The sequence below is a fragment of the Mercenaria mercenaria genome, chromosome 3 (genome assembly GCF_021730395.1).
Source record: "Mercenaria mercenaria strain notata chromosome 3, MADL_Memer_1, whole genome shotgun sequence".
NCBI lineage: Eukaryota > Metazoa > Mollusca > Bivalvia > Venerida > Veneridae > Mercenaria > Mercenaria mercenaria.
Window position 1 is genome coordinate 91,616,307 of NC_069363.1, and position 17,531 is coordinate 91,633,837.

Genomic DNA, 17,531 nt, shown 5'->3' on the forward strand with positions numbered 1-17,531 from the left:
GCTCTTACAATATTCAAACACATAATGATAAACAGGTGTACAAGTGCCAATGCCATTCAAGAAAAGTCGACATAAACAAAGTTTTAACCAAGAAATAACAATTTACTATGTAGGAAAATAGCACTGATTTCAATTTATACCTATATATACAATGTATATAAAGAAGTTATGGTGACCTTGACTTTTATAAAAATGATTTTCTTTTCTTATTACAAAAAGCCATCACAATTGGGATAAGAATCTCACCGTTCAAAGCTTGTACATTCTTAGGTACCGTAGACAAACGCCTTTTATCACTACACTACGATGGAATTTTACAGGTATGACACAAAAATGCAACCGAAACTTTGATTTTCCAGTAAGCTACCTAGCATTTCAATATATCAATCCATACTAAAGTTAATGAGGATGCATGTTTTACTGTTTTACCAGCAGTGGCTATGTCCTAGAAATATATATAAATACAGTCCAAAATCTCGACTTCAATTATTTCGATATTGCAATATCTCGAGTGGATTTTCCCGGTCCCGATTTTTTTGTTTCCTACTTTATATAAATCAACTACGGATATCTCGACAATTACCGTATCCAGTCGTTATCAGCATTTGGCAAATAGCATTTTCATTAACTATTTGTCATTTAGCATTTGGAAATTAGTACGGTGTGTCATGCTTATTGTCAAATGCTTAAGGCCTAATAATACTGCAAAGTGCTATTTGCCAAATGCTTAATGTCAAATATTTTCTTTCAAACGGTAATGGTCAAATGTTAAAAAGGAAGTTCGGGATATATTACATTTTCTTCCATATTTATTAGTTAATTCGTTGTATCAGAAAACATGATCATCCATTAGTCTTTCAATAAATTACGGCAATAAAATCCCAATCAACTAGCACAGAGAGCAATTTATGTAAATCAACACGTTGTCTGATGACTTGCAAAGGTATGACGTACTTAAAGGCAAGGGAGATATGTTTTATCAGCTGAGGGGTCAGCACTTCAGTATGTGGCACTTAGTCTGCAGACTGAGTTTTAAATTCGTACAATCTGCAGAATTGTTTGTATCAGATAATGTTATCACATGTTCCATACAGATTAATACTCAATCCCTAAAGCTGACTGTTTAGTCTTTACATACATGTGAACGATAATCTCAGTCCTACATACGTTATAAACTCGACTGCTTTCCGACTTTCATGTTTTTCAAGTTAACTGTTTTATTCTTTTCATTCTTAAAAGGTTTTTATAGAACATTTCCTATCTTTTGGAAGTATCTACTAGTATTATCAGGCTTAACAGCTAGCGTTTACGTTACACTACAAATATAATTATATTGTTATCTGATAAATAACGTCATCCAAGAAATATATTGTGTCTCAATACTTTTTCATTTCATTATTTTGTATTCTAATATGCTTGTCTCTGTTAAAACACGCTTACGCTAGAATGACGTCACGTTAACGTGCGGTGACGTCAAAGTTTTTGTTGCGACCAAAAAAGAGCGCTGCTATATTTTATCTACTGTTTTAGATAAAAGGCATATTAGAATTGAAATAATTTATTGCAAAACACTGTTTACACACTCGGGCAGTATTACGTCGTACAAATAATTTCACTCGGGCTGCGCCCTCGTGAAATTATTACGCCCGACGTATAACCACCCATGGTGCATAAATAGTGTTAAAGCACTCTTTTGCTATAAATTATTTCTTAATTAAATGTATTAATTCTAAAAGCATCATTTCTTCTTTTGGTGAATGTATATACTTATTCATGTTGTCTTATAACACTGCATATCAATATACCTTTCTTTAAGATATGCTTAACATTTATGTATCTTAAGAACAGCCACTTATCAGTTATGTCAATGAAAGACATGACAGTATACTAAGGATAGGAAGGAAGTATCTAGTGAAAGCTTCCGTTCATACTGTGCAGTTTTATATTATCCATAACTATATATATTAATTACATTGATACAGCGATATGTTTAGGACACATACTTAACTTTTTTTCAGATTCGATTATCTTCAGCGAAAATTTTATCTCAAGAGCACTTAATGATACATCTAACGCTCAGAATGTAAAAAATAAGAATTCCAGATAAAGTTTTTAGTGTTGTGTACTCACGAATGTAACTCCAAAGAACGAGATGATAAGTCGAGCACTCGACAGATATGGTGCGCGCAGCCCAACAAAACTCACGTGCGATTGTCACCAAGACAACGAATGATTAAGTATATGATAGAACTTTTCAGAGCTGCCTTTTTACTAAATCTGGTTCAGTGACGATTAATTTTTCATGCTTCATTTCAGAAAAACATACAACATGTCGGACAATCCAGAAGACACAGAATACTATCTGCGCATTATTTCAATGTACATTGATATTGGTACAGAAACAGTCCTAAAATTATTCTATCACTGCAAACCGAAAGAAGACATTGATCAATTCCTTTCTAACTCAAAAACAATTTTAGAAGACCTTAAAAGAAGAAATGTTTTAAAGAAAAGTCAATACTACTTGGTTACTTCGTTGAATCCAAACATTGAGAAATTCGACATTGTGCTTTTAATAACTCTTTTAACCAATTTGTTCCCGAATACAAACCTGTCCCCGCCACAAAGTTTGACAAGTAAACCTGACAATTCAAATTTGTCGATAGGGGCTGATTTGATACGTCTGCGGAAGTTTAGAAATAACGTTCTTTGTCATCGGCCAAAAGCACATTTACCAAAGTTTCAGTTTGAACGTTACTGGTCAATGGTCGCAGAAATCTTGCTAAGAATCATACGAGAAATCAAACCTGATGAAGAAGACGATCTCAAGAACAAACTAAAGGCGTATAAAGAACGAAAGTTGGACTCGGCCCTCGTAATAAAGCACAGTGATATATTGAGAGACTGGGAAAAGGAAATCGATGAAATCCAAACACAGGTAATTACGTTATGTTTATGTTTCGATTGTCAATGACATTGTTTGACATTTCACAACCTCTTGCATGAATTAGTATGATACATCTTACTTCCTCATCAGCTAATGAATTGTTCTTGTGTGTGGTAACTTATCATGCTGCAAAGGTGGTCTAATAAATTGATAAGAGCACTGATCTCTGAACGTGCAAACTAGCTTGTGCATACTGAAATATTCAGTAAATTTCAGAACCGTTTAATGCCAGTTTCAAGTGAACTGCCAAAGTCCTAGATTTAATGACAGTCTCCTAAATGGCTGCCGATTACTGAAAAATGATATCCTATAAATAAATAGCCCAAAAAAACATTTAAATATTGTCACTTAAGGTATAAGACCCCTAATAGCAATGTTTAAAAAATGCATTCCTTTGGTATATACTTAAAGTTGTCCTTGTTTCGCACTGTGTTGTAGTTTTTGAATAACTTTTACAATGCTGATTTGTATTAATTTTGTATGATTAATGATATTTCCCCAAGCTCAAGTAGAGACAAATTTCAAAGTGATGGCCACTGTTCAAATCGTTTGCAGAGAATTCATTATACCATTGATTTCGATAAAAGAAAAGTTAAACTATTCGTAAGCAATTTCTAACTTAAACATAGAAAAATTAAGGCTGACGCCTGTGGGGCTGTTTTAAAATTTCATTTAAAATTAACTTTAGGGCAGAAGTAAAGCCTACCTACACATATTCCACAATATGTAGTCTAAAGAGTTAAGGCGAAACAGAAAACTTTTACCTCATGTTACTCAGTATTTTCAAAGCTGTCTAACACTGCCCCCTTCTGTTTCAGAGGTAAATTCACTTTGAACAGCAAGAAATCGCTTATCAAATGAAAAAAAAAATCCACTTTTGTACAAAAAATAAATAATAAGCATTGAAAAGAGTAAAACGTCACTAAGAAAACAGGAATATAAGGGAAAACAATTGGTCCCAGTGGGGCTTGAACCTATGCCCAGCTGAAAAAATTAAGTCAAAATAGGTTTATACTCTACACCATTATGCGTCTAATACCTTAATTTTGAATGATTACATTGTCTGAAATGTGATCATTATACATATGATAACAAGATCGAAGAGAAGGCACGAATTATGGTAACATAACACATTTACATGCATTGATTGATTTGAGAACTTGTGCCATCAGTTACTCGAAGAGAATGCACGAAGGATGGATTTACTCGAGATAACATGATTATATTTCAAATCATTATCACTTTAAAAACTTTACCCGACAAGTTTTAATTCAGTTGTGAAAGTGAAACACTCTACTAAAAGAAAAAATATTGGAAAGGAACGAAATAGTCATTTATACATTCCTAACGGAAACGTGGCGAATAACAAATGATATCATTGTGACGTCGGCTCCCAAGTGTGATATTTGCTCGGAAAGTTTTGATGAGACTATTTAAAAAAGAAGTTTCTCGCGAATTTTCAATCGCTATTGTGAAATGAATAGTTGTTGTAACTTTTTAAAAGTGTTGTTTTATGCCATTGTGGATATGCACTTCGCGATTTCGCTTTGAGGCTTTCGTTATGTCATATTCTATATCTATGGATAGAATGTTAGGCTTAGAATTCCTGTTTTTGTTTTATAGGAAAAATGGACGAAGTATATTTCCGTTGATACATGTTCAATATTTTTCTTTCAATAAGTGGTCACCATTACGGGGAAATTCATTCAGGTTTTATAACGTTGTATGATTGATTTTAGTTGGACACTTAAAAGTAAGAACTAAGAGATATCTAATTGGGCGGGGTAAATCAATTCATAAATTATTTCTTAACAGGTAAAATATTTAGGTTCAAAGATATGTTGATAATGAACTTTTTGAACCACATATTAACGTTAAAGTGGTTAACAAAACTTAACCTGAACGAGTATACAAGTTGATTTTGTAGCTGCACCATTACTTCGAACTTTTAAATACCATCAATATAAGACAAATTACTCAAATTTTTACATGAACCATTGTTAGTTATGACCTTTTTCTGGAATTCCCATACGAGCGAATATTTGTTTCATGGTTTTGACCACAGATCCCCCTTACAAACTGTTAGGTCTTTGACCACAAACTAATGGCAGTAATAGTCTACAGCTACAATAAACTGCCTGTTGTCCCATGTAAATAGATCTAAGGCAACAATTTGCCATGGATAGTCAGGAATGTCAAGATACATGTGTCTTGTTTGACTTTCTATTTGTCAAAAAGATTTTACAGTTGAAATAAACTTTGTTACATCAGCAGAAATGCGAGGAAAGTAATTATGTATTTTGCTCTGTGAAAACATTTCTGTATACCCATGTGACCACCGTGCAGAATTTTCAGCATGTCTGGTCTGAGTTGTCTAGGAATGACCACCCTGAAGATCTTTCATAATGACACCGTCTGTCACTGTCAGTTCGTCCATGTAGTTCCAAACAAATATTGATTCTGTAGGACACTTTTTTGGTTGTTTGGCCAAGCGTCTATAACAACCTGCTTTAAAACTGACAACTGGTTATCTTTATCTGTCATATGTCTGATTTCTTGCATTTGTGTGGTACATACAGTAAACTGGACATTACCATCTGTACCTGTAGATAGGACTCTGTTTTAAGCATAGGATACGTCTCATGCAACGAATGTCTAGATAGTGTGTCTGGCACATGAATATCTTTACAAGGACGATATGTCGCATTAATATCATAGCATTGTATATGTAAACGTAAACGTACTACACGTGCAGGAGAACGGTAGAGATTCTTCTAAAAGATCGGTTTTAATAGAATAGGGTCATTTTCTACGTTAACTCTCCGGCCATATACCCCTTCGTGAAAACGTTTCAATCCAACCCCTTCATGAAAACATTTCAATCCAAATAGAATCTTAAGGCATTCTTATTCTGTCTTGCTGTAATACTTATAACTTGCTGGGATTAACAATCGTATGCCACGTCTTTAAGTAATGCAGTTCCAAGACTGCTACGACTCTGTCTGTCAGAAGTATCTTTGGATCATAGTAAGCTAATACTTGATCAGGGAATGAGGTGATTTCCTTCCCTTTTTGTAATGCATCACACTGAAGTTTTTGCCATGACAATCCTATGTGCTTCTCTAGCAGCAGTCTCACAGGACAAGTAACCTCTGCCAGATTTGGCGCAAACCTTGAAAGATAGTTTACCAATCGAATGACAGTCTGTAACTCTGCCTTGTTTCTCGGAGGTGGTATGTCCTTGATTGCAGCAACATGAGCTTGATCGTGTTTTAAACCATCCGTGATTAGCAAATCACCAAACTAATTAATCTCGGTGACCCGAGTGTCCATTTGTCTTCTTTGAGGTCAATACCTCTTTCTTTGCACATTTGCAAAACAGCATGCAAAGTTTGCATCGTGGTCTTTGAGTTTGTAACCATATACAACTAAATAATTAACAAGGTTTTGTACTCCGTGTAAGCCTTGAACACATTCGTTTATAGCACGCATGAATTCGTCATCGCTGATCTTAAGACCGTATGGTAACCTTAAGTGTCGATACAAGCCCAAGCTCGTAATGAATGTTTTCGCTGACTGCTTTTGTCATATATCCAAATTGGGATTCCACTTAATATGATAGCTGAATCAGACCTAAATCTATTGCGGTCTGGAGGCTGAACAAGGGCTTTGATTTTGAATCTTGAATGTCCATTTGTATGGATGATAGGTAAAGCAACTGTACCAAAAAGATTTCAGAGGATTAGCATTGTATGCAGAAAATTGCATTTTGGACTGGGAATGCTGTACTTTTAACAAGATTTTGAAATTCAGAAAACTGCTAGAATGTTTACCTGTGACTCTGTAATCGAGTTGAATTAAATTGAATTTGGTGCGGTCCAACAAGAATATTTGCAAAAACTAAAATGAACACTATCTAGAAATATATCCTCTGAGTCATTACTTTGACTATTTCTTAAAATTGTTCACTTTTTGGTAAGTCTTAAAGACAAACGAATGCAGAATGATTCCACTTGCCACATGAGTGACTTTTGGCACCGTAAGCCCTATATGGTTCTTTGGATGTTATTGCCCACAATGTAAACAGTCGGGTGTGTGTCTTACTGCTCCTTGTCTCTTGCTTGATCGTTCAACAGAACTTTGATTATACTGTTTGTTTTGAAACTGAACCCCTAACTGCTGAGTTATTTTTTGGTACGTCGGCTGCTAGCTTGCTTGCTTTTTTACTGAATTTACCTCCTTTTGATTAATCATGGATTTAAGTTGCGCCTGTACATATTCGTACGACTTACTCGAATTGTCTCTTAACATTTCCGATTTGTATTCTGCTCCAAATGCACAGTCAAATACACAGTCATAAGCATTCGTTTTTAATCTCGTGATGAATTGTTCAATTAAGCTATCATCTTGTCTCTCATTTTTAGTTCATCTGATTTTTGAAAAATAATGATGAGTTATTGTCATCCCTTGATCGGCGTCGGCGTCGGCGTTGCCTGGTTTTATGTTTAGGTCAGCTTTTCTCCTAAACTATCAAAGCTATTGCTTTTAAACTTGCAACACTTGTTCACCATCAATAGCTGAACAGCAAGGAACATAACTTCATCCTGCTTTTTGCAAAAAACTATCAAAGCTATTGCTTTAAAACTTGCGACACTTGACACAAAAGCTGAGTCTGTACAGCAAGAAACATTACTCTATCCTGCTTTTTGCAAAATTAATAGCCTCTTTTGGACTTAGAAAATATCATTTAAACACACGGGTAGGACAATGTTTCTATTATACAGAGACAAAAATATCAGATGAGCGTCAGCACCCGCAATGCGGTGCTCTTTTTAAATCTGTACTGACTGAAAACCGGATTTGACTTAGCTGAACATGTCATTGGTAAGCGACTGAGATGTCCACAACAACAAGAATTTGACTTTGACTTCTTGTGTTTTATCTTTTAATGCTACAACAAAAATTAGCTCTACACCTTGTCTCAACTTCTTGTAACACTCCAACAGATTAGCACTGTCCCAGTCCATTCCATTCTTGGTGTTGGTACCCCTGTTTGATCCATGGTTAGTTAATTTATTCCAACAAATAAACCAGAATGAAATGAAATTTGGCAATTATTTCTGACACAATGTTTTATTATGTTTGAGTGTAGTCAGTTCATAGACAATAAGAACGATATGTTAGAGTTTAATCTTTTAATACGACATGATAATCTGAAGATGTTAACAGTATAGAAGCTGGGAATAACTAAATCTAACATACAGCAGTGAGCGTGGTTTTTATACATAGTCTAGTAGATATGTCGGGAAACCATAATAAGATAAAGTGGGTGGGTTTAAGTCAACCTCATATTTGCAAATTTTATCTGATTTGTGGACTTGCTGTGGCATATGCGTGTTCGTTTGTACTGCTAGGCGCTTTGCCGTAATTGGTCTGGTATATTGTGGTGGTGATTTAGTTCGTATTAACTAATTCTCTCTACTATATAATAATTTATAATGCGAACTTGTATCCTAGCGGATCTCACGTATGGGAAAGTCAACTGTTCTGAATATAATTATATCCCTTAACGCAAATTATCTATATATATTCAATGTATCCTCGAGATCCAGTTAACTTTCAGAGAGAGAAAATATAGCTTCTCTGGTCCCAATCAGTTATAAAGACTAAAAAGTCACTACTGATTTGTGAGACATGAAAACAGAGATTTGAGTATATATATGCAAATGTTGAACCAGTACGAATGTGTAGTACAATTCGGGCTCGTATATAAAGCAGTATCGAAACTAATCTTATTGGGTTAGTGGACTTGCTGTGGCATATGCGTGTTCGTTTGTACTGCTAGGCGCTTTGCCGTAATTGGTCTGATATATTGTGGTGGTGATTTAGTTCGTATTAACTAATTCTCTCTACTATATATATATATATATATATTAAAGAAAGTGCATTATATGTTTCATATACAAACTGAACACCTCCCATAAAGTTAATTCATGCATAACTTAAGGTAGTTCTGCACGTTTGGATCTAATTTTTTTCTACAATGTAGATTTTGATTAAACACCAATTTTTCAAAACTTCAGAATATACCTAGAAAATTCAGCAAATAAAAAACACAGGGTCGTGTGCTTGATTTTTTGCTAGGCTGATTTGAAAAATTTGGACCTCACGCAATATTTCAAAATGGGAGTCTATGGGAAAATCATAACTTTCATAACATTTTCGCGAATAGATTTTTTTCTACAATGTAGATTTTGATGAAACTTCTCAAAGTTGTAAATAAAGACATGGCCTAAAGTTTGGTGGAATAAATTGTATAGGTCCGTGTGCTTATTTTTGAGATATTTGGCCATGATTAAAGGGAACCGGATATTTCCCGTTAACGTTAAGACATTATTTTGATTTTTTTAACGTGACACATGTTTTAATATCATATTTTGACTTAAGAAATATAGCAACAGTGCCATTGTAACAAATGTACTCACAGGTTTGGATTAATTCATAAATTGATTTTCATTTCCGTACGCCAAATCCAGGCTTCATTCTACGTTTTCCGGAAAAATGACGTTACGCCATCACTTCCGGTTTTTCAAACGTGCATAACTACCTTAAGTCGTCGGAAATATCAACAGTTCTAATGATCCAAAATGATCTACATGTAATAATAAAGTACTTTTAGTACTGAGTTTTGACAGTAAAATTCTCGAGAGTGGTTCCAATAAGCTTGAAGCTTCATCACAACCGAGCTAAAACAAATTATCATAAAGTAAAGTAAAATATCTAATTTTATATGCAGTTTTGGCCATTACATCAGCTATAATTTTAAAAGTTATTTACATTCAAGAGGGAGTTGATTTCAAATTTCATCTTTTCAAATGTCCTTGTATTGTTGTAGTAAAATATAATGTTTTTATTGGATAGTTGAATTCATTCATATTCTAAATGAAACCTGTATCGTTTTACGCTACCTGTGTCACTTTATGGTTTATATTTAGCTTCAGTGTAATAATTAAGTAAGCCATAACTATTGTGTGTGTTCTGGTTTAAATTTGTTTTCAATAAGCGATAAAAAAGTATCTTGTTTAACTAGTCAGTATATCACCCGCGATCGAGAATCTAACCCGGAACGCTGGCGTTGTATTCCAACCTGCTAATCACTGCGCCACAGACTCTCTAAACTGTAATAATGACATGTAATATAACTTGCAAATACGTACACATCTTGATGTTGAATATAGTCTATAAAATCAACTGAAATAGATATTTGAGAACAAAAGAGTTTACTTTGCGTTTTTCTTAATTGCTGTATTAGTACACGCAATATACGGTTATGGTTATACTTAAAATTATCAAAGACCGAACATGTGAGCTTTCAAAAAGTGTAAAATTACCTTCTTGTTTCTTTTTATCATTAGGTAGACGACCTATTCAGAACGATGAAAGGTAAGTCTTTATTTTATTCTTTAATATTCACAGCATTTCATTTTACATTCTGCGAGAAATCGGTATAAAAATAGATGGACAGGTAGGTGAATTGGTAGGTAGGTAGTGAACGGACGATAGAAATCGTTGCAATTTGAAATAGAGAGAGAGAGAGAAACAAACACACACCATGTACGCACGCACACACACACGCACGCACGCACGCACGCACGCACACGCACGCACGCACACACACACATATATATATATTTGATATTCTCAAAGGCTGATTTCTAAAAGTATTGATATTCAACATGCTTTAACATGCTTCAATTTAGTAAATTACAGTCCAGCCTCGTTCGTTCGCACTCGAAGAGCTCGTAAGATTTGTTCTATTATTCCTTGATCCGTTGGTTGATGTCGTTTCTTACCACAGGTTGTTTTAAATGTTGTTCCATATCTTCTTTAAAACGGCCTAACCACTAAGTAGTCATTTATTTAAAGTCTTCTATCTCTAGCTGCTGCTCGAAGAAACTGTTCGTCTGCAAAAGGATCGAACCAATGATGCTCTGTCTTAATTTCACGAAAAAAAAAAATACTTAGCTAAGTCTGTTGTTTTAAATGATTGTTTTGCCCTTTATGCGTCTTCAATTTTGTCTTTTTCATCTGTATCAGAACCGTATATATGGCTATATCAAGCGAAATGAAGTGCTCAAGCGATCCGAGTTCGAGTTCGAGTGAACGAAAGTAGACTGTATAGTATGTAGAAAGGCTAATATAAAAGGTGTCATAACTTAGTCATACAAAAACACATATCATATGTTAAAATGCAGATATATAGAACCATGTTCTGCATCATTGTTAATTTGATTATCAACTTAAATGAAGTATACCATTTCATCAATCTTATTCAATGTTAAGATCAGTTTTAAACTTTATACATTAGTCCACTGCCATTTGTAATCCCGCTCGAAAGTAGTTGAGAAATATTATTTCTTGGTCTAAGACAAAAACAATATGTATGTATCTCTTCTGGGGACCGCGACTGGATCCGGAGATGACGTAATCAATATGGCGACCGATTAAGAAAATAATACTGCTGAATAATATCTGTGATATACTCTGATTCATGTTAATGCAACGCATCTTTAAACCGTACCACTGCAGCAATGCATGTATAGTTTAGAACATGATAAATACATGAACAAAGTAAAGCATACAGACAGAAAGCTCAAAACGTAAAATAAAGAAACGTAGTGCGGCAACGCCTTGGAACAGTCAGTTGCAAATAACACAGGTGTGCTTAAAACAGTAGATTGGCAACAATGCTATATCCCCACCATATTCAAATGTTGCTGAACAGTATACATAAAATTAAGCTCCCGACAGCTGAATGTCTTATTCACGCAAGGAAAACTAAAGGCACGTTATGTGAAACACAAAAATGATTGGGTAAATATCTATATGAAAACCCTCTGGTCCTTTCACTATTATGGAGTTCATTTAATATCATCATAATAGAATTCCACTTAAGCTGGTGCTAAAGGGCGTGCGGGTATTTTACCTTTCTAAACCTCTCATGAACAAACTTAGTCAGACCAAGTCTTCTATTATTTTGATTAGTTGAGTTCTATACTTTCAAGAGATCTTCTTAAGACTTTTAACAAACCATTTGCTCTTGTTCTCCATGCCGTTACAGAAAGCAGAACAACAGCAGAACATTATTAAGGATCCGACTAATCAGGAAAGCAGAAAAATATCAAAGCAGCTCAATACCAGTGGGCTTTAAGAATTGCCTATCATGGCGTCGTACACCTCTTTCGTTAGACACGATCAAAGAGGAAATTGTAGTATCCAGCTGACAAAGGACTGAACACCAAATAGGCAATATATATAATACATTTGGGAAAATTTCCATTGAATTTGATAAATAACTACTGTTTCGATACACTTAGTAACAGAAGTGTTTTTAAATTGCTATTAAACTTAAAAAACACATACAAGTCTGAATTACGATAGTGACATTTAGTATAATGTTCTCGCAGTTGATAATAGCGGTATTTCTGCAAAAGGACATATTGATAACGTTCTTTTAATTCTTGAAGGTCGCTCTTGCAAATATATGACGATTACATCAAGGTAAAGGAAAAGGTATTTATTAAACGTCACATATAACTGACAGACAACATGACCTGCAGCTATTGTGTGACAATCCACGTATCTAGTAACATATACTTACCTGGCTGATATATTGCGAAAAATTGTATGGGGAACATCCCCATGCCCCATCTAAATAGAGAAAAAACTTGAGTAAATAAACTTGAAAGTGTAAATCAGTTTTAAATATGGAGATATGTCAATCCCAAGCAATGCAGTATTGTAGTTTTGAATTGCTAGTTTCATCTAATAACAACCTCTCTAGCTGAAAAAAGTGTCAACTATTCGAGCAACAACTGATTGTCCGTATTTGAAAACATCATCAAGAATGCGTGAATTATTGTTGATACTTTACCACACCTGACTGTGTATAACGTTTTCTAAAACATACGACACTCTAGGTAGAAGTAGTGGATTACTTATTACCTCTCGAAAAACTGCATTCCCTTACCGGACATCAATGTTGTTCAATAAGGAGAGGGTTTGACAAACTGCCTCACAGGTTCACATGGATTTTTTTCGCAATGTTACAAGCAGAAAAGGCTTAACTGATATTAAATGAACAAAAATACGTTTAATTAAAGCAGTTCCTTTGTCATTCATTAGATTATTTGGTAAATATGTATAAAGAGTAAAGGAATCATATGAAACGAAGGAACAACACAACCTGTAATTGTTAGATTTTAATTTTTCTAGGAATGTTTTTTTTTCCAGAGTTTGCATATACTTTGTCTCAATATCTTTTCACGTGGGGTACAATATCAGTTCGACATGAAGTTATACGATTAAATATATTAGTAGTGGTACATGTATAAGAGGTTAAATTATCTATGAAACGAGCTTAATGCTATTGTGTATGCAATTAAGGAATCCAACATAATCTTGCTGACTATATATGCGAACTTTGAAAATACAAACTACAGGGATGTGATTAGTGACCAAATATTGTTCATTGGAAGGACACAAGGTGTAAGTTTTAGGACTATAAAGTTCCTTATGTAAAACGTAAATATACTGTAGGCGTTAAACGACGATGACATCATAGACCACCTAGTATGCTGGACTAAAACATTCATAGAGAAATTTTCTGATGATTCCTTTTGTAGATGTCTTTAACTCAGGTTTACGGGGAAATATGTATTAATTGATTGGATTTATCAATTTTTATAGGAGAATCTGCACTATAAAATAGTTTACGTTTTAAAGATGTAAATGTATTAGATCAACATTCTTAAAATTGCACCATGTAACATATTTTTTCTAATTGTTTTGCGGTCTGACCACAGTGTCGGGGCATTATGCTGATCTGATACACTTATACACATACGAGGGTATACAGATTCATATAAGTATGCTATTTGACTATGGACGTGATAGATTATCAGACTATTTCTATTTTAAATCGAACATGCTGCGCCATTAAACAGAAATTTGCTCACGTAATATCGTTATTTAGTCATTTTCGTTATTTTCTGATATTTATGGATATCTTTTCATTTTAAGCATAATGAATTCCATCTTTTTTCTCTTAAAAGTGTTTTATCTGCAAGAATAAACATTACCTGCACTAAAGATATCATTTTTACAATCATAACATAGTTTTCAAAGACGTTATCACCTGTAATTATTCAGCAGCCTTAGTTTCTTATTTTCTCTTTAGCCGCCATATTTATGACGCCATAGCTTTCTCCAGTCGCGTGTCTGGAAAGAGATACATGGGAAATTAAGATAACTCATTTCAATCTACAGTGTGGTATAGGTCTCTATATTTCTCAATAATTTTCTCACGGCGGCCCAAATTCCCACAAATCGACATGTACTGTAAAAATGCTTCGATTGAAGTACATTGTATACCTGCAGTTTTGGATCTAGGCTAGCTTTAATAAAGCTAACTGTGGGGGGGAGTAAATATATTCTCCACATTCTTGCATTTATGTATGATTTCTTCTACATATATAAATATAAGCATGAACTACTTATGTATGTACATTTCTTTTATTTCTGTTTTAGAATTCGACACTTATTTCAAGAACAAGCCGGGGCGATATAAACGTTACATGAGACTTATGATAGAAGGTGGTAGATTGGTTCTTAAAGCTGTCCTAAATAGGGAACTCAGCAAACGACGAGTAAGCCTCCCAACGTTCCTTAAAGAAAATGAATCTAGTCTAAAGTCAAAGACCGCAAATATACAAAATATTGAATATTTGTATCCGAAGGATCTGTCGCAGGTCAATGATAGCAATCCAGATGACTGGAATGTTTCACTTCTTGTAGAGTTTGTTCTAAATAGTTTTGACGATCTTGAACCTGAAGATAAAGAGGACATAGAAGCAATAAAAACCGCGCACAACAGTTATGCTGACACTGCTCTATTATCGCTAGACAGTGACCGTTTCACAGGTGTCCTAATTGAACTTTCAAACAGACTTACATCAGTAGCAAATAGTTTAGGTAAAGAGGTGAAAAGCAAGCTAAAAACTCTAATTGCATCATGCAGCAAAACAGACGACGAAGTTGATACTTCAGCTGAAGATTACCTGGAGAATCTGCACAAAACATGTTCGAACATAAGAAGCCTTAATGACGTACATATAGGTATGTTATACACGATTATGAGTTTCATATTTCTCTCACCACCACTTCTGACACAATTGTTTGCACAGATGTTTTAACACAGGAATAAAACAATTGTTAGATTATTACATTTATAAGAATTGCCTAAAGCTGTAACATACATACATACTTGCATGCATGCATGCATCCATGCATGCAATGAGGAATTTGATCAAACCCTAGTTGTTAAGACCTCTAAACTATACTTAGGAAATCTGGCAAATTGAAAAGATACGGCTGTGTGCTTAATATTTTACTAGACTGATTGGAAAACTTTGGACCTCACACAAGTTTTAATAAGTCTGTTACTATTTTGTTGACATTTTCGCGAATAGTAAATTTTTTCTATAATGTACATTTTAATTAAATTCGTCACAATCGTAAACTTTCATATAGTCTATTACATGGTGAAATAAAATGTATAGGTACGTTTGCTAGTTTCTGAAATTGACCATAATTATAGAGACCCGCACTTTCCAAGCTGTTAATATTTAACTATCAAACTTTTTAATATCGTATTTTATCTTTCGTAAGATAGTTACGGTGTCGTTTCAATAAATTGACGCCGTACCATTAATTCATTAAAGATTTCCGTTTCCCTATGCCGAGTACATCGAGTTTTTAAGTTGCGTAACGGCGGACGGTTAACCTAACCAGTGTTCCTGAATTCTGTTCCAGTACAAGCCTGTTCTCTGCAAGTAACTGCCAACTTCCCCACATCAGAGGTGGAGGACGAATTATTTCAGACACAGTGTCTTTTATCAAAACGTCACGGAGGGAGAACATATGCCTCTCCCGAGGATCGAACTCACGACCCTGCAATCCGTAGATCTGCGCTCTCCCTACTGAGTTAAGCGGCTGGGATGTATGCCGATTACAGGCTTTATTTGTCGTAATCTGGATGAATGACGCTAGTCCATTACTTCCGGTTTACCTTAAAGAGATGCAATATCTGTTGGTAAATACTGATAGTATACAAAATGCATCATCTTAAAACCTTTTAATCAACCATATGAAGGAAGACCTTCTGCGAACTAAATATCGGCTGTATGAATTTAAATTGATATCGTGAATGTATTATTTTCCCTCTTATCTCCTCTCTATATATATTATCTCTGTCATTTTTAGCAACTATTCGAAAACTGAAGGAGTTCTTGCATCAGATGGATGTCGAAGGAATAAGTTTCAAAACTGAGCAAAGTAAGTTAACTACTTCAAATGATTCAAACCTAAAAAAAATATATTATAACCTTTCGCAACGACATCCTCGAAGAGCAACATTTCGCTTCAAAGGCACAATATGCTCCCCATTAGATGAGAAGCAACTATGTACATTAATATCTACAAAGTAACAACCTCATAAAACAACCATATTCCTAGTTGTGTTAACTCTAAAGAAGTTGCATTGTGTACATGCTCTTCGATAGAAATAGAAAGTTTTGAAACAGAGCAACTACCATCCAATATTTTCAAGGCAATAACCATGTCTTCGTTAAATTAGAAATAATATAAAATATGGTCTTGACATAAAGCAAATAACGCGTGGAAACGTATTTTTATATTAAAGCATTGACTCTGTATCGTATTTCATCACCACTCTTTGGTCATTTATTGTCACACTCGCCGTGTTTACTTAATTGTCATAGTTTTACAGTTAGTATATGCACTTTTCAGAGTTGGAAATAAAGTTCCAAACAACGAGCCATGAAAGAGAAACAGCAGTAAAAGCAGAGGATACTATTTACACTGTATTACTTGAAGCAATCAGTAAATCTGTTGACACTTCTGGTTTACCGGTTGTAAGGCATACAATTGATAAAATTCTCGAAATGTTAACTGCCCACACCGATGTCACAAACATAGAGGTTAAAAGACACTGCATTATCGTTGAAATTAGTTGTTCATCAACGTCTGGTATTCAACATGTACTCAACATTTTTGAGAGCGACGTATTTCATAACCTATTGCACAGTGTTTCTGTAGAAATGATGAGCGAGTTGTCTGACACAGTCGCAATACAAACAAACTTCACGTTTGAGTCTTTAAATGAAATTCTCACACACCGAAGTAAGTACTGATATTTTGTTTGAAACATAGAGAGAAGTACTAACGATTAAACAATTTCAAAAATACATAAATATACTTCCACCCAGTTTTATAGAAATACTGCGTTTCGGAAACGATAGTACGTTTGTTGCTAACTAAATTTTACTTGTTACGCATTTTCCATTAAATAAGTGCTATTTTGTTAATATTAAATGACACAGGTCTTAATGAGATGTGGATGTAATAGACTTCAACATATCGGGAGCAATTTACTCGAAATAAATGTTGGCAGCAAATCGTATACAAATAAGGCGTTTTTCAAGCTGATAAGTATCTGAAATAT

The 17,531-nt window shown here is 34.4% G+C and overlaps 1 protein-coding gene across 1 annotated transcript in view; it reads left to right on the top strand.

Moving 5' to 3' along the window:
* The window catches only part of LOC123524054 (uncharacterized), a 46,580-nt gene that overhangs the window by 1,184 nt on the left and 27,865 nt on the right, over positions 1 to 17,531 (top strand). The window contains exons 2-6 of the mRNA XM_053539277.1: positions 2,317 to 2,938; positions 10,363 to 10,390; positions 14,537 to 15,124; positions 16,271 to 16,342; positions 16,817 to 17,209. Of these exons, the coding sequence (XP_053395252.1) occupies positions 2,330 to 2,938; positions 10,363 to 10,390; positions 14,537 to 15,124; positions 16,271 to 16,342; positions 16,817 to 17,209 (1,690 nt within the window). The 5' untranslated portion in view covers positions 2,317 to 2,329. The remainder of the gene's footprint in view (positions 1 to 2,316; positions 2,939 to 10,362; positions 10,391 to 14,536; positions 15,125 to 16,270; positions 16,343 to 16,816; positions 17,210 to 17,531) is intronic.